Raw genomic sequence first — 27,986 nt, 5'->3', positions numbered from 1 at the left:
GAAAGTTAGTAGTAAAATATGATAATGTGAAGGAAAATGTATTGTTACATATAATTTTAATTAACAAATATTGATTAGCCATTCTCCAGCAGAAGGCTTGTGCTGCCCTACAAAGTAAGAGTAAAATGAAAGCTAGTTGTACTCTTCAGTAAAATAAGAGTAACATTAATCTAATTTCAGGTTAATATAGTATTAAGAAAAGAATAAAAAGTAAGTACTGTGAATACACATACACAAAAGAAGGAGAAAGACATGTATTGACACTCTTGTGTAGGATTTATTTTCTACATATAAATATATCCACTCAACAATTATGAATTGAACCCCACATAATAACTAAGAGCTCTGTGATAGTTTCCAAATGCATGATCTCATTATCCTTGTCTTGTGGATGAGGATGCTGACAGCCTGGGAGATTCAAGTACATTTGCCTAAAGTCTCTTATGGTACATGTAGGATGGGAACCCAAGTCTTTTAGTTTCTTTGCCCTAAGCATTGCCTTCCTATTATAATTACTTAGGAAAGGTGACATTTATATGCTTAGTTTGGAGTTGATCTTGTTTGTTTGTCTGACAGGGGTCATTGTTTTTTCATTTTATAGGGTACAACATGATTCATTTCACCCCACTGCAGACCCTTGGATTATCTAGGTCCTGCTACTCCCTTTCTGACCAGTTAGAATTAAATCCTGACTTTTCAAGGCCTAATAAAAAGTATACCTGGAATGATGTTGGGCAGCTAGTAGAAAAACTGAAAAAGGAGTGGAATATTCTTTGTATTACAGATGTTGTCTACAACCATACTGGTATGAGCTTCATTAATTTTGATAAGAATAGTAAATTCTGTTTATTTCATTCCTTGACATTTTTATTTCATTTTACATTATTAATTTTTTTAAGTGTGTGTGTGTGTGTGTGTGTGTGTGTGTGTTTCAAGAGCTCAAAACCAATGTAGAAAGTTGGGAAACCACTGATTTGTGTATGTGAATTACAGGAATTCTGACTGTACAAAATTTTTAAAGAAATATCTGTTATTTCAGAGAGTATTTTCCAAGTAACCATAGGCATTATGAAGCCATTTAAGAGCTTATAGAGTTGGTTTATCAATATAAATAATAATCTCCATTTGTAATGAATTTAGGTTTAAAAAACCCAAATAGATACCTTCTAAAATTTAGTGTTTCTGTATGCATCTGGAAACCAAGTTTCAAAATCTATAGTGAAAACTAAATCAGTGCTTCAATATTTATAATTTGAAAACTTACAGTATTGATATTATTACGAGAACATGATGCACATCGGGTTTCTCACACTACATAATAGCCCTGTGGTAGGTGCACGTTGTAGGAGTTAGAAGACAGCTTAGGCAGGTACAAAAAAGAAGCAGAAAATATAGTGACCTAATCAAGGTCCAGACTGTATTTACCTCTCATAGAAGATTAGGAAAGCATTCTAGTACTAGACTAGTTGCTCAGTGGTGATGGGGAGCTGGATTCTTTCTCATGCTATTCTGCTGCCTCCAACACTTTACCTCCATCTTTTAATCAGATATGGCTGCTCCAGCTCCTGAATCATAGACCATCCAGTAGGCATGGGTAAAGGGAAGCCATCCCTTTTAAGGGCATGATCGAGTATATGTATTTCTTCTACTAACATTGCATTAGCTAAGATTTGTCTCTTCTCACACCTGTCTATAAAGGAGACTGGCAATGTTGTCTTTTATTTGCCAGCCATGTGTACAGCTGGACCTAGGGAGTTCTATTACTAAAGGAAAGAAGAATGAAAACTGAGATTGGTAGCAGTCTCTCTGCCTCAAATGCTTCTACATGCTATAAAAGAAGTCAGTTTTGCCATAGCCTTACTTTCTAAGCCTTACTCGGAAAGTGCTGTGAATCATAGTATCCCTTCTTCAATACAAGATTTCATTTTAAAATTTGCTATGCAGGGAGAGTCAGCTTCCAGAATTGGCAGCAAGAGAGCCTCACATAGCCTCCACTCAGTGAAATGCTGAAAATTATCTTAAAAGCATCATTTGCTTAGCTTCCTAAGAACATTTAGCATATGGAGAAACATGAAAACCAGCTAATGAGAACGTTCTAAATCTTGGTGCGGGAGGGTAAGGGAGGGTGCAGGGAGAAGGGGGGAGAAATGGCCCAAACATTGTATGCACATATGAATAAAATAAAAATTAAAAATTAAAAAATCTTGGTAAGAACAGCAAGAGTCTGTGGCATCACAGCCAAGACCTGCCCAGCAGCTCTGTTGTGAAGTCCTCGCCCAGGTGCTATACTCCTCCAAAATGGAGACTCTGTATCCTCGAATCCTGGTCTGTGGTTCTAGTTTCACTCTTGCAGGGCAGGCTCATATGTTTCTCATTCCCCCAGTCCCATGTTGATTCAAGTTTCATTCTAGATGGCAGTTTCCTTGATCCACCCAGTTCCCATTTGCAGGTGAATGTCCTACTCCAGGATTGGCAAGTCACAGAGTCCAGTCAACCTTGAGCAGGTCTTCCTTCAAATGCTACAGACTTGCTCTTCTTTTGGATGCTTCTCTACATGCTGAATGCCCTAAGGATGAGTTCCAAAGACTTGAAATGATTGTTTTTATAATATTCACCAGTTGGATTGTTTTGCTGGGGAGGATACTTGCTGTTCCTTACTGCACCACTCCAGAAGCCCTAATTAGTTTTTAATTTTGATGTATATCAAAACAGTTTGGAGTTTCTTCTTCCATGTAGAATTAGAAAAAAATACTTTCATTACATAATATTTAGAATTCTTTCATTCAATGATTGATTTTTCTTCAAATATTGATAAAAGAAACAGTTTCAGGATTTTACCCTTAAAAGAAGGAAGATGTGGTAGCACCCAGCACTCAAAAGGCTGAGGCGGTAGGATCGCTCAAGCTACTTATTCAAGTCCAGCCTGGGCGACACAGCAAGGCTTCTCTTTATTTTTTAACTTTCCTGTCTTTGTGCATGTGTGGTGCTGGGGATCGATCTCAGGACCACAAGTGTGCTAGATAAGCGTTCTATTCCTGCCTATATCCCCAGACCGGAAAGTGAAAATCCTAATTGGATGTGGTCGTCACTAATTTTATCTTGTAATGGATGCCTTAAGCTTCAGTGCATGGGAGCATTAGTCTAGGGGCGGTATCTTGATGCAGATTTTGAAAATTATCAACTTAACTTCTGCTTTCTTATGTGTCCTGTCTTTATCCAAGTGTTTGCTCATTGTAGGTGTAAGTAAGCACTAAATGAATAAACTACTTGCTAAATAAGTGACAAACTGTGTGTGCCCAACTGAGAAAACAAGGCATGAATACATGCATCTCAGCAGCAGAGCAAAGTGGTTACGATGACAGATTCTGAACAGAGACCTGTCCAGTTGATTCCTAGCCATATGGCTTTGCTGAGTTATTATCTCTTTGTGCCTCGGTTCCTCATCTCTTACAGGAACATAGTAGTAAGCTCTCTCTTGTGTGGCAGCAAATGGGGAATATACACAATTTATTTGAGCTTTAAGAGGAGTGTATAAGTTTTGTCATTTAAAAAAATCACATTATCTTTACTGTGATAAGTACTTGGAATACCTTGTGAGTTCCTGAATCTAATTCTGAATTCACCAACACAGATGGGTAATCAGATATAACTACACCCTTATTCCTTGAGTGTAGTTTTCTTGGCAGCTTCTCAACCTCACTTTTACCAATCTTACCAAAGCTCCATATTTTATTAATCCTTTACAATTATCTGTGCAAAGGGGTTGCCTATGAGAGAACTGATTTTGCTTTCATCAGGATTTTTCTAAACCGTATTAAAGTTTAAAAAAAGTATGATGAAGTAGATTGATACAGAATAGTATAACCCAAGAAAAAAATTTTATATGATGGTATCATTTCAAAATATTAATGTCTGATATAGAAGAAAATGAATGGGAGATGTTAATATTTTATTTCCCCATTAAGCAACATAGATACTATCTTCAAGTTAACTCTATAATATTCATGGCAATTACAAGATGTGTGTTTCCTTTTCCTTTAAGCTGCTAATAGTAAGTGGATCCAGGAACACCCAGAGTCAGCGTATAATCTTGTGAACTCTCCTCACTTAAAACCTGCCTGGGTCTTAGACAGAGCACTTTGGCACTTCTCCTGCGATGTGGCAGATGGGAGGTACAGAGAAAGAGGAATTCCTGCCTTGATTGAAAATGATCAACATATGAATGTGAGTGTGTATGGAGGAGTACCATAGCAAACCAGGATAACAGAATTTCTAAAGTCTGAATTAAATATGTGGCTGAAAATTTTTAGAATCTGTAATACAGTATTTTGTGAAAGATTTTACACATATTTCATGTTCACATTTTCAGTGCATTCGGAAAATCATGTGGGAGGACATTTTTCCAAAGCTTCATCTCTGGGAATTTTTCCAAGTAGATGTTCACAAATCAGTCGAGCAATTTAGAAGACTTCTCACACAAGGTAAAGGATATACACCAGACTGTCCCTATCAATCTTAAGAAATTTAATATTACTCTTAAAAGGAGAACTTTTTGTTTTAGACTTTTGTCTTTCAGGTGGTACTGGGGTTTGAACTTAGGGCCTCACAGTTGCTAGGTAGACGCTCTACCACACTCCCAAACCTTAATTCAGGAATTTTTAAACTAACTTTCCTTCATGTTTCACTTTACCAAGGAGCCTCTTATCCTTAGTAAGCTATGTTACTTATATGCAATATAATGTATTCATTGTAAATTTAAAAACCCAAACAGTTCAAAAACACAATAAAATACATTATGTACTGAGTGTGGTGGCACACTTCTATAATCATAGCTAATCTGGAATGTGAGGCAGGAGAATCTCAAGTTTGAGACAAGCCTGGGTAACTTAATGAGAACCTGTCTCAAAATAAAATTTTTTAAAAGGGCTGGCAGTATAGCTCAATGAAAGAGTGCTTGCCTACCACTCATCCCCAGAACCACAAAAAAAAAAAAAAAAAAAAAAAGAGTGTGACTTCCCCTCCCCCAAAACCCACTTTTTTTTTTTTTTTTTTTTTTTTTTTTTTTGGCAATTCTAGGACTTGACTGCAGGGCCTCACTCTTGCTAAGAAGACACTCTACCACTTAGCCAGTCTACCAGCCCTGTTTTTGTGTTCTGTATTTTCGAGATAGGTTCTCACTGTTTGCCCTGGCTGGCTTCAAACGGCAATCCTCCTGATTTCTGCTTCCCAAGTAGCTAGGATTACAGGCATGAGCCACCCATGCCCAGCCCAAAACCCACTTTTAAAGGGAACTACTAATTGCTACTTTATGCTTCTTTTCAAACTCTTTTTCAAAGAAATTCAAATTTTATTTATCGTTTTATATAATTCTCCATATAAATTAAACACGTAAATTTTAGATATGAAATTTTTATATGTACAAACAAGACTAGGTCATAAACTGTTTAATTTATTCTTTTCATTGACAATAGGAATTTGTTACTTCTTTTAATTATTTCTTTTAATCCCTGTGTAGCTACAATGTTTTAGAATACTTGAATTTATTTAACTAGTCTTTTTGACAGGTTATTTCCGGTTTTTTCATTGTTCTTTCAACTGTACATATTTACTGCACAATGTGGTAGATTGTAGACACTCTTCAGGGGGATGATTCAGTGTGAAGTCCTTGCTTGTGACACTTAGATTCTTAAGGGCAGCACTGTCTATCCTGTAGAATATTTGTAGCACCCAGGAAGAAAATGCTTACCACCAAAATCCTTAATGCCCTGAAAAGTGAGTAAGTGAATAAGTGAATGTTGACAAAGGCAGAGAAGTGGGACTGAGGTTGAAGGAATCCCTGTGTTTTCTCTTACAATATTCTGTCTTTCTGTGTGTTCTCCCTCCTGTATGTGTGTGAGGGTGTGTGAGTACACAAATGTGTGTTTATGAGTATGTGTGCAAGTGTATGTGAATATGTGAGTGTGCATGAATGCCTGTGTGTGAGTGTGTGTGTGTGCCTGAGTGAGTTTGGTGATACGCAGGAGAGGAGGTAAAAAGGATACTTGTGCAATAAGTTTATGTTTTATTTCCCTATGAAATACTTATATGCTAAAAATTTAAAATCAGTGAGTTTAAGATCTTTTCCAGTGAGGCATGGTGGTACACGCCTGTAATTCAGTCTACTCAGGAGGTGGAGATTGGAGAATCGGGGTTCAAGGCCAGCCCAGGCAAAAGTTAGTGAGACCATATTTCAAAAACAAGCCATTCATGGTAGTTCATTGCTGTAATCCCAGCTACTTGGGAGGTAGAGGTATTAGGATCACTGTATGAGGGCAGCTGGGGCAAAAGCACAAAACCCTATCTGAAAAATAACCAAAGCAAAAGGACTGGGGTCATTGTTCAAGTGGTAGAGCACCTGCCTAGTAAGCACAAGTGCCCCAGTACTGTGTCCAGTCACTAGTACTGGAAAAAGCAAAAATCATCGTTTCTTTCTTTCAGAAAATAGACAAGTAACCAAGTCTGATCCACAGAAACATCTAGAGATTATTCAGGACCCGGAATACCGACGGCTCGGCTGTACTGTAGACATGAATGTCGCACTGGCAACTTTCATCCCTCATAAGTATGTTCTGGATTTGTCCTGGCTAGGGCATGGCTTGAGTTAGAGCACTTACCTAGCAAGTGCAAACCCCGGTACCCACAAATCTTTGTGAGTAGTGTGATTGTCATACTGTTTATTAAAACCCTTCGTAGAAAATGAAATCAAGTAATGGGCCATGTACTGCTTTAACACCTGACCTTCTCCCACTCTTCCTGTGTGCCCTGCCGTCTTCTGTGCATGTGTGAGAAAGTGCTCAGTCATACTGAAGATCCTAACCATTATATTTAGGGTTTCTGTGACCTTTGGTAGAAAATGTTAAATGTAGGTTTGTAAAACCACCAAATAAATTTGTATCACTCTGTCTGCTCTAGCCATGGGCCAGCCGCAGTTGAAGAATGCTGCAATTGGTTCTGTAAGAGAATTGAAGAGCTGAATTCAGAAAAGCATCAACTAGTGAACTGTCATCAGGAACAGGTTTACCACATTTGAACTGCTGTCTGTGTTTGGTTTTAGTTCTGTTTTGTTGTTGTTATGGATGACCATGTAATATACGTTCGTTTTCCAGGCAGTCAATTGCCTTTTGGGAAACGTGTTTTATGAACGACTGGCTGGCCATGGCCCTAAACTAGGACCTGTCACTAGGAAACATCCCTTGGTGACCAGGTATTCCATTTTTGTTTTCTTCTTGTCAATGGATAAAAATTGGAAATTGTATTTAACTTTTCAAATTAACCTAGTGTCTCCCTTAAGGTAGGACTTCAGTACATCTCTTAAATTGAAATAGTTTTGATTCAAAAGTAGGCTTAACTGGCCCAAAAGACCAAAAATCGTATGTTCTCCCTCATATGTGGACATTAGATCAAGGGCAAACACAACAAGGGGATTGGACTATGAGCACATGATAAAAGCAAGAGCACACAAGGGAGGGGTGAGGATAGGTAAGACACCTAAAAAACTAGCTAGCATTTGTTGCCCTTAATGCAGAGAAACTAAAGCAGATACCTTAAAGCAACTGAGGCCAATAGGAAAAGGGGACCAGGAACTAGAGAAAAGGTTAGATCAAAAAGAATTAACATAGAAGGTAACACCCACACACAGGAAATCAAAGTGAGTCAATGCCCTGTATAGCTATCCTTATCTCAACCAGCAAAACCCCTTGTTCCTTCCTATTATTGCTTATACTCTCTCTACAACAAAATTAGAGATAAGGGCAAAATAGTTTCTGCTGGGATTGGGGGGGGGGGAGTGGGAGGGGGTGGAGTGGGTGGTAAGGGAGTGGGTGGGGGCAGGGGGGAGAAATGAACCAAGCCTTGTATGCACATATGAATAATAAAAGAAAAATGAAAAAAAAAAAGTAGGCTTAATATTACTTAACTTTGTGAGATAAATCTTTTGTTAGAAAAACTATCAGTATGAACCAGTTGTAGTTATTTTCTTTAATGTTTTTGGAGACTACCTATTTAGTGTCTTAGTGTGTTTTCTCTTGCTGGAACAGAATGCCTGAGACTGGGTAAATTTATAAAGAAACAAGGTTTAATTTAGACCAGGGTTCTAGAGATGGGAAAGACCTAAGAGCCTGACAGCAGAATCTGCTCTGCTTCTGGAACGAGCTCTACACTGCATCGTAGATGGCAGGAAATGGTGGCAAGTGAGCACATGCAGGAGAGACAAAGCATGAGGACACCCACATTTCTAGGACCCTGCTGTTGTGACAGCTCCTTCAGTCCCTCAAGAACAAGAGCATATTCATCAGAGAGAGGCATTAATCCGTTCATGAGGCTGCGTTTCCATGTCCCAAACTCCTACCAGGCCCATACCTCCCAACACTGGCACATTAAGGACTTAAGTTTCCATGCCAGGCATGGCCATGCATGTCCTAATTCCAGCACTCAGGAAGCAGAGGTAGGAGGGTCATGAGTTTGAGACCAGCCTGGACTATATAGTGAGGAAGGAAGGAAGTGGGTAGAGAAAAAGGGAGAGAAGTAGAAAAGGAAGGGAAGGAAGTGAGGAGGGAAGGGAAGGGAAGAAAGGAAAGAAGGGAAGGAGGGACGAAGAGGAGAAAAAGAGGAATTAAGGTTCCAACACATGAATTTTTGGGAGACACCCTCAAACTATACCACTTAGTCAATTCAGTGTCAGTTAAACTGAACAACCACCTAGCTTCTTACTTGTGCAGCTTAAATTGGGTGATTAGGAGGTGGTAAAAGCCTTTGCAAAAAGTAACATCAGCACCTCAGTGATTTTCTTGTAATTTTATGAGATTTTAAAAATTATTTAAAGTGTTAGTCATAAGGCTACAATATTAACTCTCCATTCTTCAGTTCTTGCTAGATTTACTCAGCCCACTGATGATCTTTAACCTGTCATAAAGCTCATTGTCTTCTGTAAATGATATCAGTTTATTTTATTTATCATACTTATTAGGAAAGGAATTTCTCTGTGTGCATTTAATTTTTATTCTATCTCCCTAGGTATTTTACTTTCCCATTTGAAGAAATGGCCTCCTCTACAGAAGAAGCTATGATTCACCTCCCAAACAAAGCTTGCTTTCTGATGGCACATAACGGATGGGTGATGGGAGATGATCCCCTTCGAAACTTTGCTGAGCCAGGTGCCCACCTTTCACTTCTCTATGCACAGCGAAAGGAGAGTTCTTGGGGAGCTCAAATGATGATTTGCTTTTTTCCCTCTCAGCTTGTGGTTTTTAAGCTGTTTCACCAGCAGTATCCAGGGTGCACCAGTGTGAGAGAGAAGAGAAGGAACTGACAAAAGGGACTTAGGTCCCTTCTCTACCCCCTCATCTTCTCAAACTGAATAGCCCTTATGTATCTATTTTCCATGTTGTGGGTCTGCATATTGGAGCAGAATGTTATTCTATTACCTTTTGTAAAAGAACTTGGAAACCGCTGCGGTTACAGTGACATCACCATAAGAGGCATTGTCATTCACTGACCAGGCCTTTGAAAGGGCCTCTAGAAAGTAGTTGTTTTCAGAGTCTCCCTCACTACTCTCAGCATCTTTTTCCTACAGCTATTTTTTGCCAAGAAACCTTTTGCAGGAGAGCCACTGATTGATACAGGTTACAGAATATTTCAGGACTGGGAATTTATTTTAGTGACATTAAAGTTAATTCAGAAATCTGTTTTTGGCGGAGTGGCTTAAGTGGTAGAGTGCCTGCTTAGCAAGGGCAAGGCCCTGAATTCAAACCCCGGTAACCACCGAAAAAAAGAAAAAGATCAAAGCCAACGTGGGTTAGACTTAGGGTAACACATTAAAAGATCACTGATACTGCCATCAATCTTTTCCCTTAAGAAGCAACTTGAATTTTTGAAATTGTGCCCACATGATTAGAAGACACTATAAGCTAGAATTTTTGCAAAATAAAAATAAGATATAAACTAATATTAATTTTTTAAAAACATTTCTTTGTTGTTTTGCAGGGCTCAGAACTGAATGAGTGCCTCACACATGCAAGTGCTTTACCTCTTAGCTACATCCCCAGCCCCATTTTAGATACAGTTTTAAGCAATATGTCATTTGTTAGAAATAACACAGTTTTAAAACAACAGGTTTTTCCCTGAATTGTTTTCATTATGTTTCATAAACCATTGAAAGCATAATTCTTTTTTTTTTTAATTTTTATTTTTTTATTATTCATATGTGCATACAAGGCTTGGGTCATTTCTCCCCCCTGCCCCCGCCCCCTCCCTTACCACCCACTCCACCCCCTCCCTCTCCCCCACACCCCCTCAATACCCAGCAGAAACTATTTTGCCCTTATTTCTAATTTTGTTGAAGAGAGAGTATAAGCAATAATAGGAAGGAACAAGGGTTTTTGCTGGTTGAGATAAGGATAGCTATACAGGGCATTGACTCACATTGATTTCCTGTGCGTGGGTGTTACCTTCTAGGTTAATTCTTTTTGATCTAACCTTTTCTCTAGTTCCTGGTCCCCTTCTCCTACTGGCCTCAGTGAAAGCATAATTCTTTCTTAACAGGCTCAAACGTGTATTTAAGGAGAGAACTTATTTGCTGGGGAGACAGTGTTAAGTTGCGCTATGGGAATAAACCAGAGGACTGTCCTTATCTTTGGGCGCACATGAAAAAATACACTGAGATAACCGCGACTTATTTCCAGGGAGTACGTCTGGACAACTGCCACTCCACGCCTCTCCATGTAGCCGAGGTACAGAAAGACAATTCATCCACATTAAAAGACAAAAGTCAGCCTTCTTTCTATAACTTCCTTAAACAGGCAATACAGATATATGTCTCATTCTGCAGTGATTTTGCAATACTTAACACATTCTCACATAATTTACCAAAGTCTAACAATGTTTAGACACAATTTTTATGAAATACTAGGCTATAAAACATTTAACAAGTTATTTTTTAATCTTCATTTAGGGAAGTTGGTCATATTTGTCTCTGGTAACATCTATCATAACTATGTTGCCTATTGGTAGTATATAAAATACTATCTTGTTTTTAGATTATTTTTCTGTAGCAGGGCACCAGTGGCTAAGGTTACTGGCCTGAGATCAGGAGGACTGAGGCTCAAGGGCAGCCCAGGCAAATATGGGAAGAGCACGTCTCCAAAACAACCAGAGCAAAATGGCCTAGAGGGGTGACTCAAGCAGTGGAGCACCTGCTTTGCAAGTTAAAAGCCCTGAGTTCAAACTCCAGTCCTACCTTATAAAAAAAAAAAAAAAGATAGATTATTTTTTATATATAAGTAGCCAATGTAAAATTGTGTAGTTTATTATATATTGCAGTGATTTTTTTAAACTTAATTTAATTTTTTATTTTTATTTTCTTGCAGTGCTGGGGATCAAACCCAGGGCCTCACATATGCAGGATAAACACTACCACTAAGCTTTACCCCCAGCCCTTATAGTGATTATTTTAACACCAGCATTGAGGCCTAGTTTTGGCTTCATTGATTCAATTTTTTATCATTATTTATAAAAATACAAATGTGAACAAACTGTTGTCCATTCCTTTTCAGGTTTTTTAAAGCAGTCTTTGAACAGTGCCAGTATTCATACTATTACCTTCTACCTAATAAAACTTTGTAAATAAACACATGATTTTCTTCCTGCTTATAAGATCTTTAATACCTTCCTAGTAACAACTTAGTGTTTTTGAAAAGATGTGCTTATCTGAAAAATATCTACTTCTATTATGTACATGCAGTATTACATATGCTTTAAGTCCTGTGATGAAAACTTGCTTTTCTTTCTGTAATCTTGAAAAATTTTTTAAATTTTTTAATTTTATTCTTGTACCAAGGGTACATTGTGACATTTACAAAAGTTCTTACAATATATCATAGTTAAATTCACTCCCTCCATCATTCTCTTTTATCCTCCCTCCCCTAACTAAAAAATTGCTTTGATTTAGAATTTAGTAATAAATACTGGTTAAGCTGGTAGAAAATGTTTAGCTCCAAAAATGGTAGAAGGCCTTTTCTAAATTGTGCCTTAGCAATAGCAAGAAAACAAAACTGAACTGAAAACATACTTGTAACATTGTTATAACATTAAGGCAAAACTGAATATTGAAATTTAATTTTCCTAATTTTTAATTAAAAAGTCCTCTAGGATTCTACTTGCTAGCTGATAGAATTTCAGGTATTTTATTAACCTTTGTGTGCATGTTACATCAAAAAAAATGAAACCAATCTCATTTCTGATCATAAGCCAATATATTCTGATTCTCAGCTAGAAAGTTAGCACCAATGTGGACACTGTAAGGTGTAGAATTTAAGAGTATATTATATGTAGACTTTAGTTTGTCCACTCAGACCCAACATTTGCAATAGCTAAATAATCCACCAGCAGGGAATTTATCAGTAATGACTTAATCAAACACCTGGAAATTTGCCGTCTAGCATTGAAAAAACAAAAAAGAGGGAGAAAGACTGGCAGAATTACAGTGCTACAAATTACATTTTTAATGACATTAACATTTTTCTCCTTTTTTTCTCCCTGTGTCCCTGTGTCTTTGCAAAATCTAATCTTCCTTTTTTTTCTGTTATGTTCTATGAATTCTCTTGTTCCCTGTGTGTATCAATCTGTTTGATGTTATCTTACATGTGTACAACAAAATTTATTTGGGAATTCATTCTGCACTTCTGTTTTGCCTTGCTACCTATCTATGTCAAATCTGCACCTAGCCCTGCCTCCCCCTTCCTCTCCATCTTTCTCCTCTCTTACACCTATGACTGTGCCTTTGCAGTACATGTTGGATGCTGCGCGGAAATTGCAGCCCAATTTATATGTAGTGGCTGAGCTGTTCACAGGAAGCGAAGAGCTGGACAATATCTTTGTCACTAGACTGGGCATTAGTTCCTTAATCAGAGGTAGGCTTGACGAAGTGTATTTCCTGTCTAAAACTTTACTTTTTGTTTAAGTGGATTAAAAGGCATGTAATAGCTTTATATACAGTGCTTAATAATTTTTAACATAGTTATGATGTTCTTTTAAATAGTTGGTGTAAAGTTCTCTTTTTTCACCCAGTCTACTTTTGTCAGTAAAAAATTTTTACTTTGGAGTATTTTACCTCATTTCAAATTGAAAGACCAATGGGCTGGGGTGAGGTAGCATACCCCTGGAATCCCAGCACTTGGGAGGCTGAGTCAAGAGGATCCTAAGTGCAAGTTCCACCTGGGATACACATGGAGAACCTACCTCAAAAAGAAAGGCAGACCCATAGGATAAACTGATAATGCACAAACAGAACCGTATTTTTGATGAAAATGTATAAATCTGGTTTTTGTCTCCTAACTAGATATGTGATGTAATCTTTAGATTTTTTTCCCATTGATTTGGTATGAACAACATCTGATTCCCTTTTTTCTAGAAGAGCCATTTTTCCAGTTAAGTTATAGGAAGACTTGTTAGCATCTGTAGGCACTCATCTAATTGTCTAAAGAAGTTTTATTTTTGGCACTGTTGAAGCAATCTTTACTTTAAAGACTTTCAGTCATAAGAAGTCTAACCTCCTCTTGGTTACAGTCATGGAACTTGCTAACATACTGTGCACTGCTTGGCAGAGGCGATGAGTGCGTGCGACAGTCATGAAGAGGGAAGGCTAGTTTACCGCTACGGAGGAGAGCCCGTTGGGTCCTTTGTTCAGCCCTGTCTGAGGCCTTTGATGCCAGCTATCGCACACGCCCTGTTTATGGACATTACACATGATAACGAGTGTCCTGTTGTGGTAAGCACCAACCCAGTTCTTATGTTTACTTACTTTGTTAAATTTTGATATTTAGTTACCTGATACCTAGTAACAAAAATATCCACATACTTCAGAATAGTAGCTTAGATTTATAAGCGATTGTAGCAGTGACTTTTAGAATGTCCTGTTGTTTAAAAATGAATTTAACGTAGGCTATAAAATGCATTCATGTAACAATCCTATTATTATGCAGTACAATATGCTTAGCAGTCAGAAAGTAAACTCTGGCTTTCTTGTTGTTTTCTAGCATAGATCAGCCTATGATGCTCTTCCAAGTACCACAATCATTTCTATGGCATGCTGTGCTAGTGGAAGTACACGCGGCTATGATGAGTTGGTGCCTCATCAGGTATGTTTGTGGGCTGCTTCTTAAAATCCACATGGCTACCAACTTTGATCATTTTTATAAAATGCTCTCATTGTAATCAAAATATATACATGGCTGTTTGGCGTTTCTCCAGATTTCAGTGGTTTCTGAAGAACGCTTTTACACTAAGTGGAATCCTGGAGCGTCACCATCAAATACAGGTGACGTTAATTTCCAGAGTGGAATTATTGCAGCCAGGTGTGCCATCAATAAACTTCATCAAGAGCTCGGAGCCAAGGGTTTCATTCAGGCAAGAATCTAAATTTTCTAGGTTTCTTTCTGAAGTTCAGTTTCAAAGGAAGACTTTCCAATCTGAGCCCTAGTCTCCAGTTAGAGCATTCAGCTGTTTGCCCTTCTGTTGCTCAGGTGTACGTGGATCAGGTTGATGAAGACATAGTGGCAGTGACAAGACACTCACCTAGTATCCATCAATCTGTCGTGGCTGTATCCAGAACGGCTTTCAGGAATCCCAAAACTGCATTTTACAGCAAGGAAGTGCCTCAAATGTGCATCCCTGGTAATGCAATCTGAAAATACTTTTATCATTATATTAATTCACACTAAAGTGTTATATCAAATTGTCTAAAAAATATGAATGTGGTTGAGAAAAAGAATTAGAATATTTTTACTGTATGGAGCAAAATCTGGACAGAAATATCTAAAATGTTAGCAGTTTTTGAGTTGTCAAATTTTTTTTTTTTATGGTGTTAGGGTTTGAACTCAGGGCCTCACACTTGCAAGGCAGGCATTCTCCCATTTGAGACACTCTGCCACCCATTTTTTTGTGTTGGGTATTTTCAAGTATTTGCCTGGGCTGGCTTTGAACTGCAATCCTCTTGATCTCTGCCTCCCCAGTAGCTAGGATTATAGGCAAGAGCCACCTGCACCCACCTTTGTTTGTATCTTAAACATTCCCTTTTTTCCTAATACATATAAAGTGAACATGTGTCTTTTTTTTATTCTGGACAACATATATGTTATATTTCTCTATGTATGTAATATGTGTATTTATAAGTGTGGATTGTGTATGTATATGCATACATATTTAAACAAAAGGAAAAATATTCTAACAATATTTAAGACTCTTCATAGTTCATCCCCAACTAAATTCCTAGCTCTGTGTCACTCTGGTGTTTCAGCCGAATAAAGATTTTCACTGTTACCCAGAGTCTTATTTCTCTCTGTCCATGAACCATACATATCCTTCAAGGACCAATGTTCCACCTCTGAGTGATTGTGCTCTCCTCTAGACATAGCAAATTATAGTCTATGTCTCTCTTTTTTCTTTTTCTAATAATTTTTTGATGGGGGCTGGGGTTTGAACTTAGGGCTTTGCACCTGCAAAGGAAGTACTTCACCACTAGTGCCACATCTCCAGTCCTGTCTCTTTTGACACAAGTATAAAATACATCCCTGAAATTTGTCTTTGTTATTGCTTAATTTTTTATAGATGTGTGTATTTCCTTACTGTTATAGATGGTATTTTAAAACATAGCATGCCCCTGCACAAGCCACAGCTATTTTTGATCGACTGAACAAAGATTCTCATATATTCTGTATGTGTTGCTAGTTTGTAAATTTATATAACATTAAAAGTTCCAACGTGAAGAGTTTTAGGGTGAAATATTCATTACTTTCTGTAACTGTTCATAAAGTTATTTTCAGTAATTTGTCTCGTTCATAGCTTGTAAATGTTCATAATTTGGATTTTTTTTTTTCTGGCACTGGGGAAACCCAGAGCCTCATGCTTGCTAGGGAGGTTCTCTTACCACTTGAGCCACTCTGCCAGCCCTAATTAGGGTTTTGGTTTTCGTTTTTGTTTTTTTTTTTTTGCTTGTTTGTAGTTTTTAGTGCTGACAGTTGAACCTGGAGCTTATGCGTGATAAGTATGGATTCTACCACTGACTACTCACAGCCCCCATAGTCGCCTCTGTAGGACTCAGACACTGCACAGTATTTCAGTAGGTTCTGTTGGTCATCCTCATAACATTTCGATTTGTCTACAAAATTGTGATTTTTCACTGTTTCAAATTCTGTTATGTTAGTATTTCTTTTGTATGGTTAGTAGTATTCTTATTTAAGTTTTGAATGTACACTAAGATAATTTTTGTTAAAATTTTTATATACTCCTAGGCAAAATTGAAGAAGTAGTTCTTGAAGCTAGAACTATTGAGAGAAATACAAACCCTTATAGGAAGGATGAGAATTCAATCAATGGAATGCCAAACATCACAGTAGAAATTAGAGAACATATTCAGGTATTTGGGACTCACATCTTTCTACCATGGTTACTGTTTAAGGACATTAAAAGTATTTGTTGAATGCCTTTTTTATATGATTTTTTCAAGCTTCATGAAAGTAAAATTGTTAAGCAAGTTGGAATTGCCACAAAAGGGCCCAATGAATATATTCAAGAAATAGAGTTTGAAAACTTATCTCCAGGAAGTGTTATTATATTCAGGTATGTTAATTAGAGTTCAAATTGTTGACTTTACTATATTCAAAATAATTTGCACATCCTGCTAACTTTGAATGAGTTACTCCTAAAAATTAAGCTTTTTCTATTAACACTTTTCAGAGTTAGTCTTGATCCACATGCACAGGTCGCTGTTGGAATTCTTCGAAATCATCTGACACAGTTCAGTCCTCACTTTAAATCTGGGAGCCTTGCTGTTGACAACTCAGACCCCATATTAAAAATTCCTTTTGCTTCGTAAGTATGCCTTATTTTGTAAAGATTTACCACTTTAATAACTGAGTTACTACCAAGCTGACATAAGCAGTTTAAAGGGTCATTGTGTTCTTGCTACTCAAAGTATGGTCCAAGGATCAGCAGTGTCAGCATCAGTTGTTTGAACATTTCACCCCATTGCTTTATCAGCTATGTGTACTCACAAGGGTTTTCATGAGCTTATGCATTTCTCTATAGATATAGATACATAGGTGCCTATATATGCACATACACACACAGTTTTCCTGAACTATTAGGGACTAAGTTGCATAATTTTAAATATTTGTTAAGCTAATATTTTGGCCTGTTTGTATTTATTTGATGAAATTAATTTTATTGGCCCATTTTCCTATTGTGTTCAATTTTATTTATTGTTTTTAAAGAGTTTTTATCACTGAAGATACTAATTCTTAATTCAAACTGTTTTAGTAAAGTAACTGCATTCCAAAAAAATCCACGATGAGCAGGGCATGGTGGCATACGTCTGTCATCCTGATTAGGCAGGAAGTATAAATAAGAGGATGGAGGTCCAGGCCTGTCAGGGCATAAAAGTGAGACTCTATTTGAAAAGTAACTGCTTTCAACTCGACTGTTGGAGTGCCTGCCTACCAAGTGTAGAAACCTAAGTTCAAACTCCAGTACCACAAAAAAGAAAGAATGATTAAGTGATTGTGTTTCCTAAGATTCCACCTCACCCCTGTTAGAATAGCCATCATTAGCAACATCACTAACAACAGGTGTTGGCAAGGATGCAGGGAAAAAGGAACCCTCTTACACTGTTGGTGGGAATGCAAATTAGTACAACTACTCTGGAAAAAAATTTGGAGGCTTCTTAAAAATCTAAACATTGATCTACCATATGATCCAGCAATACCACTCTTGGGGATATACCCAAAAGAATGTGACACAGGTTACTCCAGAGGCACCTGCACACCCATGTTTATTGTGGCACTATTCACAATAGCCAAGTATGGAAACAGCCAAGATGCCCCACTACTGACGAATGGATTAAGAAAATGTGGTATCTATACACAATGGAATTTTATGCAGCCATGAAGAAGAACGAAATGTTATCATTCGTTGGTAAATGGATGGAACTGGAGAACATCATTCTGAGTGAGGTTAGCCTGGCCCCAAAGACCAAAAATCATATGTTCTCCCTCATATGCAGACATTAGATCAAGGGCAAACACAACAAGGGGATTGGACTTTGAGCACATGATAAAAGCGAGAGCACACAAGGGAGGGGTGAGGATAGGTAAGACACCCAAAAAACTAGCTAGCATTTGTTGCCCTCAATGCAGAGAAACTAAAGCAGATACTTTAAAGCAACTGAGGCCAATAGGAAAAGGGGACCAGGAACTAGAGAAAAGGTTAGATCAAAAAGAATTAACCTAGAAGGTAACACACATGGACAGGAAATTAATGTGAGTCAACTCCCTGTATAGCTGTCCTTATCTCAACTAGCAAAAACCCTTGGTCCTTCCTATTATTGCTTATACTCTCTCTTCAACAAAATTAGAAATAAGGGCAAAATAGTTTCTGCCGGGTAGTGAGGGGTAAGGAGGAGAGAGGGAGGGGGCGGAGGGAAGGGGGGTAGAAATGACCCAAACATTTTATGCACATATGAGTAAAATAAAAATTTTTTTAAAAAAGTGATTGTGTTTCTATAGCGTACTTATAGAATGCACATCCCTCCTTAAACCTACTCAGTTTATCTCAAGGCAGGGGAAAAAAATCTGCATTTTAGTAAGCTTCATGGGTAATTGTTATGAAGTAGTCCATTGGCTACATTTAAAAAAATACTGTCCCAGAATCAAATTGCTGTTGAGGCTGTTAATTTATTTGAGGCCATCTTGATACACAAGCTGTCTGTGAGACGGGAAGGAAGCACAACTGACAACACTTTTCTAAGTGGAGACAGAAATAAAAGGAAGAAGAAAAAGAAGGAAGTACATGTGTTCACAGAAAATGGCAAATACATAAAATGAAGTTACCTGAGAAACTAGAAGCCCAAGAAGATACAGTTTCAGTTGTGCAGTCTCACTGCTAACTAAACAAAGGGAAATCAAATTTGGTCATGATGTTTTCCTTGGACTATCATCAAAAAGCATCTTTTCCTAAGAAAATCCTGGTTTCTAAATAACCAAACCAAGGGACCATGCAGCCGTAGGAAAGAGATCTCAGGAGGGAAATGCAAGGACCAAGACTGCCTGGCTTCTTCGGGGACTGACTTTGATGTCTTCATTGTCCTTCAATTAGTCCTTTAATAAATATTTTGAGTTTAAGAGAAATAAGTTCTTGATTGCACTCTTAGGCGAATATAAAAGAGGAAAAAACTTAAGTCTAAACTACAAAGATTAAAAACACATTTGTAAGATAAAGGATGTAATAACCAAAAGACTTCCAGCATACTCGTAACCAGTACAGTTTGGCACTTGGTTATGTCCTAGTTCTAATTTAATTCCTAGCATGTTTTCATTTCAGTTGTGATTTATGATGTATATTGTATATGATGTTTATTGCGATGCTGAGTTTCTAAAACATACATTGCTAAGACATTTTATGATTATAATTCATATTTTGTTTTTAGTTATAGCAAATAAAATTTCAGTATATTTCATCAGTTGTCTTTATTTTCTAATTGTCAGTATTGCCTCTAAATTAACTTTGGCTGAGCTAAATCAAATACTTTACCGGTGTGAATCAGAAGAACAGGAAGACGGTGGAGGTTGCTATGACATACCAAACTGGTCATCCCTGAAGTATGCAGGTCTTCAAGGTAAGAAAGTGCAAGGATGGTGAGCTTTTCATTTTTCTGTTAGGATCCTAGACTGTCTTCTTTATGAAAGTAAGATTTAGCTTGGAATGAGACGCCTGGGTTCAAATTAGGACTGTCCTGCTTAGTCATCGATTGACCTTTTGCAAGTAACAGAACACCTCTGTACCCCCAATTTCTATGTCAAAAAATGCAAATAATAGTGAATAATTCAGAAGACTGTGAAGATTAAATGAGACCATTCACTTAAAACACTAAGTGGGTTTAGGTTATAAATATGATACATTCTTCTTCCTTTTTCATCTAATTGGAAATTTTTTGTTGCATGTTTGTTTCATCCTATAAAGAGAATGTGTAGCAAAATATTATGTAGCTAAAGTAGTTGTGAGATAAGTTAAAGGAACTGAATCTTTAACTATCAGTTTACTCCATCTGCTTGGTAATATTTTCTTAGACTTTTATCTAAGAATGTTGGTTTAGCACACCTGTATTTCTGGCTCCCATATGTTTTTCAGTTTACATCCTTCTCTTTGACTCCTTATTTCTTGATTTTTTTTTCTCTTTACTGAGGTTTGAACTCAGGTCCTCAGGTCTGCTAGGCAGGTGTACTACCACTTGAGCCACTCAGTGATCTTCTTAACCTGAACCTCTCACGTAGCTGGGATTACAAACATGCACCATCAGGCCTGCCTTGTTTGTGGAGATGTTTGTTGAGATGGGGTCTCACTAACTTTTTGCCCATGCCTTAAACTATGATCCTCTAGATCTCTGCCTCCCAATGTGAGGTCTTTTTCTGGCTTTTGCCTATCTTAAAGTTAAGTGGTTCTTTACTAATTCTCTTTATACTTCTCATGAAGTGATTCTTCTTATCCTTTCTAAATATAATTGTCTTCATCTGATTTGGTTTTTACTGTCAGATCTGTTTTCTGAAACACTGTTTCCATGTCATTCCATGATTCAACAGTGGTACCAACGTTTACTAAGCAGTATTGTCTTCCCTGAAAGTGCTATAACATAGGTAGAATTTTATTTTATACTGTCTTCTTGTCCAGCTTTTTTATATTTTACGGTTGATGTTAAATTAAAACCCTTGAGGGAAAAACTGTATGTTAAATTTATTTTTTAAATTTCTTAAAACATGCCACATAGTAAAATTTATTAAATTCTAATTAAATGAATTTAGTTTAAAATGAAGTTAGTGAAGCCAAAATAACATTTCTGCAAGTAGACATGTTTGTCTTACTGATTGATGAAAGAAGTATAATTGTTCTGTCATTTCAATAGCAGGATCTACCATGTGTGCATAGGAATCCCAATGCTTCTAACTGAGAACTGTGCATAATAAACACTCCTGATACTGTGCTTCCATACTCTGTTCAGTTCCAAGGATCTCCTGTTACACTCCAAAGATTCCTTCTACGGCAGGCTTTGTCCTCATTGTCACTGTAAATGTTCTTGCTCTCTCCGAAACAAGTTCTGTGATTTCCTTCAATTTGCCTGAATATTAATGAATGCACCACTTTTTAGCATAAAAGCACACAGGCTTATCAGTTTTCTTCTCATTGATACCTGAGAGCAAAGAATTCATGCCAGTTGCCTTTGAACGTTATAACATTAAAGTAAAAAGAGAAGTTCTGACGCTTGGGAAGCTGCAGAAGTCCCTCAGTGTGCCTTGTGTCCTGGGTCATCCCGACTGCTGTATGGATCTCCAACCACGCCAAGCGCCACTGTCAGCGAGGCGGCACTCTGCTGCCTCTCTATTAAATCCTTAGACACTGGCCTCACCTCAGCTGTTGGAACATTTTGACTCTGCCAGTAATGCAGAAATGTCTTATTTTCAGGATTAATGTCTGTGTTGGCAGAAATAAGACCAAGGAATGACTTGGGGCATCCTTTTTGTGATAATTTGAGATCTGGAGATTGGATGATTGACTATGTCAGTGGCCGCCTTATTTCACGATCAGGAAATATTGCTGAAGTAAGTAGAGCTATGTTCTAGTGTTAAAAAATCAAGAGAATTATATAATTGAGAATTAATTATAATTAAAAATTATATTACCACGTTCTATATAATATTTACATGTTTTCTTAAACCATTTTCCTTCCTTTCAGTACTGATAAATAGAACTCTGGTTAATGGAACTACTGGACAGCAAAGTTGCATGTTTAAATTTACCTGCTAAAATATTCCTAGCTTGTAAACACATCAAATTACTTTTTACATTATTTTTATCCTAGGTTGGTAGATGGCTGCAGGCTATGTTCTTCTACCTGAAGCAGATCCCACGATATCTTATCCCCTGCTACTTTGATGCTATTTTAATTGGTGCATACACCACTCTTCTGGATGTGGCGTGGAAGCAGATGTCCAGGTATATCCAGCAGACCTTGAGTGGATAGGCATGTTTGTGTGGAAACTGCAGTCGCTTCACACAAGCTCTTAAAAGACCAGAATGTGGGGGCGGGGTGAGTGGTAAGGAAGAGGGTGGGGGCAGGGGGGAGAAATGACCCAAGCCTTGTATGCACATATGAATAATAAAAGAAAAAAAAAAAAAAAGACCAGAATGTGAGGAATTATCATAGACTCATAACTGAAAAAATCCTTTACCTGGAAATTTATTAACATCCTTTACTCTGTAACATACAAAAACAAACTCAGATATTAAAAATCTGTTCAAGGACTGGTGGAGTGGCTCTAAGTGGTAGAATGCCTGCCTAGCAAGCATGAGGCCTGGAGTTCAACACCAGTACTGCCCCCCCTCCCCAAAATCTAGTCTATAAAGCCAATAAAACACATTTTGGGGAAATTAAATTATTTTATGTTATTTGTTAATACAGTTTTTACAATATACATATATACATACATACATAGGTTTCTAATTTTTCATCAACTAAAAGAAAAAAGTATTCTGCTATCATGAGTGAAATTTGCCTTTAGTAATGAAATTCCCTAAAATAAAACCACAAACTGAAATGTACCCATGGGAGCCACCAAGTTGATTTGGGCATTGTTCAGAAAAAAACAAAACTTCAACCTGTCATTTGTTTTACAGTGTCCATGGACTTACAGCTACTCAAATAAAGAGCGACACAGAGGCAGTTTTGAAATGTAACAAATTAAGTATTTTTGAACTATACAGTGGCACACATTTGTATAGAAAAATCACTTGATGGGACAGAAAAAGCAAAGTAGAGTGCTAAAAAGTACAGTAAGTCTTTAACCTCATCCATTTTGTTACAGCTTTGTTCAGAACGGTTCAACCTTTGTGAAACACCTCTCGCTGGGTTCAGTCCAGATGTGTGGAGTGGGAAAGTTTCCTTCTCTGCCACTGCTGTCCCCCTCCCTCCTGGATGTGCCATGCAGGCTAAATGAGATCACAAAGGAGAAAGAACAGTGCTGTGTTTCTGTAGCTGCAGGTGAGGAGTTCTGCAGAGGTTAAAATGAGGGTGCCAGTAGTATTCAAAGCTTAAGTGGTAGAGTGCCAAACCCTACTACCAACACCACCACCAAAAAAAAAAGAATGGTATGCAAAAAGTAAAACCTATGGAAAATGATTTTTTTAAGTTCATGATGTTATCCAAGTCTTTTATATTATTTCTTAGTAAAATGTCATAGATGCTCATTTGTAAAAAAATGATATCCATACCTTTTTTTGTTGTGGTAGGGAATCGACCTTAGGGCCTCATGCATGCTAGGCAAACACTAAACCAATGAGCTACATTCCACACTTATTTTAATTATAACTGTGCATCATACATTTATGTGTGTTTTTCATTGTGGCTGATTCATCCTTTTTCTGCACGTGTCTTGCTGACATTTTGAATTTTTTAAATCAAATTTAGTTTACTATTCTTTTTCCTATATTTCTTCCCCGGCTTTTAAAAATAAACTCAACCTTGCACTTATCAAGAGATCATATATATACAAGTTATAAAACACAAGATATACGTTAAATAATTTTCTGTTATGTGCCTAATTGCTGTCACATTCTTCAACCATATTTATTAGCATCCTTTCCTGCAAGTGGATTTAAACCTGGATCAAGTAACACATCCAAGTAAACAAAATAGACTAATGGACAGACTTCTTTCAATACATGTCCAGCATATTTCTAGGAAGTACTTAGTACTTGAAGCCACTGACGTTTAGAATGATCCACATTAAACTGAAAGATATAAAATTGTAGGAAGAAAGCAGTGTCTATAATCTTATCTACTGGCTCCCTCTGTTAAATTTAAATTTCTTTAAATTTGCATCTGCTCAGCTCAGATGAAAATACTTTGTGATACCTAACAATTGAAATAGAAATACCATTTCATTTAGAATAATCATAAAAATTCATTCACCTCTGCTTTAGGGCTGGGGATGTAGCTCAGTGGTAGAGCAGTTACCTAGAATGCCTGAAGCCCTAGGTTCAATCCCCAGCACCACAAAAGTAAAAATAAAAAAAAGAGGAATTAAGTTAAAAAACAACTCTTTTTAAAATCTATAATTGTGTTTCAGATTTTTACTTCACAGGTATCTAAGCAGATGTTCATGAAATTGAACTAGGCCAGTATGGAAAAAACACTGACATAATTTTTTTTTTTTTGTCATGTTGGTGATTGAACTCAGGGCCTCACAAAAAATTCAGGTTTTAAAGCTGACCTTATAAAAGCCTATTAAAGATAATAAAATAATAATCTCAACATGGTTGATTATATACTTTTACTATTAAATACTCCTAATATGGACTTATTTATAATTACATACTTAAATAAGTTATGGTACCTGATATACTTATATATCAGGTACAATCAATAAAAACATATACAAGTTCTGATATTTGCTTCTAGCATCTTGGAGCGTTTTGCTAATCTATGCTGACAAAAAAAATAAGACAGTCAGATTTTGCAGGTATTTTTGAGGGGGTTCATTTTAATTGTTTTTTGTTGTTGTTGCTGTTGTTTTTAAGTTTTAAAAAAGATTTAGTATAGCAAGATAAAGTAGGGAGAAATGAGGGGGAAGGGAGAAACAGTTCCTGCTCCCCAGGCAAGAAATGGGAGTAATGACTCCAAGAGAGTGGTTTTAAAATGGCTAGGTAATAGTGCTGCAAAAAATTAAAATTCTTAATTTATGTTAAAGTCACCAGAAAGTCTGTGTGACACAAAGTGGTATGTGTTAGCTGCTGTCACTGTCACCATCATCAAAGTTTTCGGCTATCCAGACACCTGATCTTTGCATTAAAGTCTTGCTTTTGCTGTACTTCACCTGTCTCTGAGTCTGAACACTGAGAGCAGTTTCAACAGGCATTTTCTCCCTAGTGTCCCCCACTTCCTTGTTGGATGACAGCCTTTCCTGAGTGTAGCCTAAGCTTTATTATTTCCTATTGGGTTATTTTAAAATATATCTCTCTTGGGATTGGTCCAATTTTAGAAGCAGACTTAAGTCTCTACCTCCCTTTGTCTCTTTGTGGCAGGAAGGCCTCCCTGTGATCTGTGCTTTCTGGCACATACATAGTTTTTACCCATTCTCTCATCTCATAGTAATTTGCTCCTCCCAGTTAAAGTTCCTTTGTCAGTTGGCCCTCCTCCAACATCCTCAAGCTGATACATTTGTAGCCAGTTATTATCTACTCAGGGTTAAATGCCTTGCCTTGAAAATGGACCACCAATGACTTTATTTCTAATAAAGTTTGAACTCAATGCCTTGAGCTTGCTAGACAGGCTCTCTAGAGCCACCTGATCCTCACCCCAACCCTCTGGTACTGGTTCTTGGGTGGAGGTATAGAGCAATGGTCAAGCTTGCTTACCATGGGTTCTTCATTTTCTTTGGGTTACAGATACCTTTAAGAATCTGATAAGACTATAGAACTTTATTCCACAAAAGTGGATGTAAGTACAGACAGTATTTTGCTTACAATTTTAGAATGTTTGCTAACATTCTAACCCTCAGGGTTAGAGTGAGAGTGTATGTAGTAATAGAGTTCATGGTTTGCTTGGATTACTCTGATTAACATTACTTTGTCATCTTTTCTACTAGGCTTACCTCATTTTTCTTCCGGTCTTTTCCGCTGCTGGGGAAGGGATACTTTCATTGCACTTAGAGGTATACTGCTGGTTACTGGACGCTACTTAGAGGCCAGGTAAGAGAATGTCTGAAAAGATGCCGTGCAGTTTATGTCTCAGTGTTTTCTACATGCTCTCCAAACTTCCCTGCACATCCATCTGTTCTCAACATATGAGACGTATATTTTCCTTAGAGTTACTTTACTTCTCATGTAGTCAGTCATTTACTAGGATCATAAAGTTTCAAAGGAGGAAAAATCTTGGAAGTTACTAAATTGTAGTCCTTCATATTGCAGGCCAAGTTATCTTCAGCATTTTCAAGTTTATTTTAGAAAACAAAATTGTAATCATTTTATACCTTTATAATGAATCATTACTGGCTCTTTGAGTCTTATGGAAAGAATTATATCAAGTTTTCCTCTATTTATTGTAGACCTTGCAGTGTTTATGAGATTTTCTTACATTGCAGTAATATAAATGATTTCTTTTGAGGGGTGTAGATTAAGGTTTGAACTCAGGGCTTAACACTTGCAAAGTGGTCACTCTACTGCTTAGCCACACCTCTAGTCCATTTTGCTCTGGTTATTTTGGAGCTGGGGTCTCTTGAACTACTTTCCCAGACTGGCCTTGAACTACAGTTCTCCCAGTCTCAGCCTCCCAGGTAGCTAGGATTACAAGTGTGAGCCACCAGTGCCCAGAAGTATAAATGAATTTATTGGGGACTGAAGAGAAAGTTCTACAGCAGGGCCACTCGAGGTGTGTTCCACAAATCAGTATTGTCTCCATCATCTGAGAACTTGTTAGAAGTGTGAATTCTCCACCCCTGAACCAGACTCCTAAAAGCAAACCTGGAGACGGGGTGGGTGTGCTTGGTAAGCAGAAACTGTTTGCACTACACAACAAGGGGATTGGACTTTGAGCACATGATAAAAGCGAGAGCACACAAGGGAGGGATGAGGATAGGTAAGACACCTAAAAAATTAGCTAGCATTTGTTGCCCTTAACGCAGAGAAACTAAAGCAGATACCTTAAAAGCAACTGAAGCCAATAGGAAAAGGGGACCAGGAACTAGAGAAAAGGTTAGATTAAAAAGAATTAACCTAGAAGGTAACACACACGCACAGAGAATTCATGTGAGTCAACTCCCTGTTTGGCTATCCTTATCTCAACTAGCAAAAACACTTGTTCCTTCCTATTATTGCTGATACTCTCTCTTCAACAAAATTAGAGATAAGGGCAAAATAGTTTCTGCTGGGTATTGAGGGGGTAGGGGGAGTGGGTGGTAAGGGAGGGAGTGGGGGCAGGGGAGAGAAATGACCCAAGCCTTGTATGCACATATGAATAATAAAACAATAAAAAAAAAACTGTTTGCACAAGGTCTGCAGGATCAGCAGCCTGGGGCTAACATTTAAAAGCAGTGTTCTACTAACACTTTTGGCAAAGGAAATAAAAAAGCATTTATATGACACCTTGTTTTGATGTTATCAGAATAACTGAGGTTTACATTTCAGATGACAAAAGTTCTACTTTTGGTCATTTTAAAGTTGAAATATCTAGGTGGGCATCTGAAATAAGTTCCATTCTTCCCTACCAACCTAATATAAAATAAGGTCTTTTCTTATTGACCTGGTGATAATTCTAGAGCTATTAAACTTTGGGAGGCTGTTTGCTTGTCCTTCAAATGTCCCTAAATGACTGATTTAGAAGCAGGACTAGAATATGAAGATTCAGCATGATACAGTGGTTAGCAACCTGGCTTTAGCTCACACTGTCAGCTTTTAATTCTGGCTCCAAACTACTAGCTGATAAACCACTTCCTCTCTGTGCACTCCCTAAAGTGGTCACAAAAGCTCAGAGCACTGTGAGCAGTAAATGAGCTAATGAAGTCAGAGTTTCTAGAAGAGTATCTGCTAAATGCTGAACATTCGTACCTTAGGTTTAATCACTATGATTGTTGTCTAGGCTCCCAGGTATCAATCTGAGAAAGATCGTGGTTAGGCAGCTGTGGCCCAACCCTATTTTGTATGACCTGTGAGCAAAGGCCAACATTTACCTTTCTAAAAGGTCTTTAAAAAAAAAAAGACTGCCTGGCACAGCCCACATATGGCCCACACAGCCTGAAAGATTTACTGTCTGATCCTCTGTGGGAAACATCTGCCTACTCTGTTCTAGATGATCCTAGAGGATGATGTGTTTGGCAGGCAGTGCTACCTGTCTTCAGTTACACTCTCTTAAATTT

General features: G+C 37.5%; 1 protein-coding gene across 3 annotated transcripts in view; it reads left to right on the top strand.

Moving 5' to 3' along the window:
- Agl (amylo-alpha-1,6-glucosidase and 4-alpha-glucanotransferase) overlaps positions 1–27,986 on the top strand; it is a 78,491-nt gene that overhangs the window by 14,062 nt on the left and 36,443 nt on the right. For all 3 annotated transcript variants that reach the window (XM_074050917.1, XM_074050920.1, XM_074050918.1), the window contains exons 5-25: positions 602–805; positions 4,043–4,224; positions 4,370–4,481; positions 6,478–6,601; positions 6,952–7,054; positions 7,146–7,243; positions 9,052–9,191; positions 10,579–10,766; positions 12,821–12,944; positions 13,638–13,801; positions 14,070–14,171; positions 14,284–14,439; positions 14,556–14,706; positions 16,323–16,447; positions 16,538–16,650; positions 16,768–16,902; positions 19,572–19,702; positions 21,541–21,677; positions 21,938–22,071; positions 22,941–23,116; positions 25,722–25,824. In XM_074050917.1, coding sequence (XP_073907018.1) covers positions 602–805; positions 4,043–4,224; positions 4,370–4,481; positions 6,478–6,601; positions 6,952–7,054; positions 7,146–7,243; positions 9,052–9,191; positions 10,579–10,766; positions 12,821–12,944; positions 13,638–13,801; positions 14,070–14,171; positions 14,284–14,439; positions 14,556–14,706; positions 16,323–16,447; positions 16,538–16,650; positions 16,768–16,902; positions 19,572–19,702; positions 21,541–21,677; positions 21,938–22,071; positions 22,941–23,116; positions 25,722–25,824 — 2,902 coding nt within the window. The remainder of the gene's footprint in view (positions 1–601; positions 806–4,042; positions 4,225–4,369; positions 4,482–6,477; positions 6,602–6,951; positions 7,055–7,145; positions 7,244–9,051; positions 9,192–10,578; positions 10,767–12,820; positions 12,945–13,637; positions 13,802–14,069; positions 14,172–14,283; positions 14,440–14,555; positions 14,707–16,322; positions 16,448–16,537; positions 16,651–16,767; positions 16,903–19,571; positions 19,703–21,540; positions 21,678–21,937; positions 22,072–22,940; positions 23,117–25,721; positions 25,825–27,986) is intronic.

Source organism: Castor canadensis, chromosome 12 (assembly GCF_047511655.1).
Source record: "Castor canadensis chromosome 12, mCasCan1.hap1v2, whole genome shotgun sequence".
NCBI classification, from domain to species: Eukaryota; Metazoa; Chordata; class Mammalia; order Rodentia; family Castoridae; genus Castor; species Castor canadensis.
Note: the sequence above shows the minus strand (reverse complement) of the source record. Positions and strands in the feature narration are given on the sequence as shown.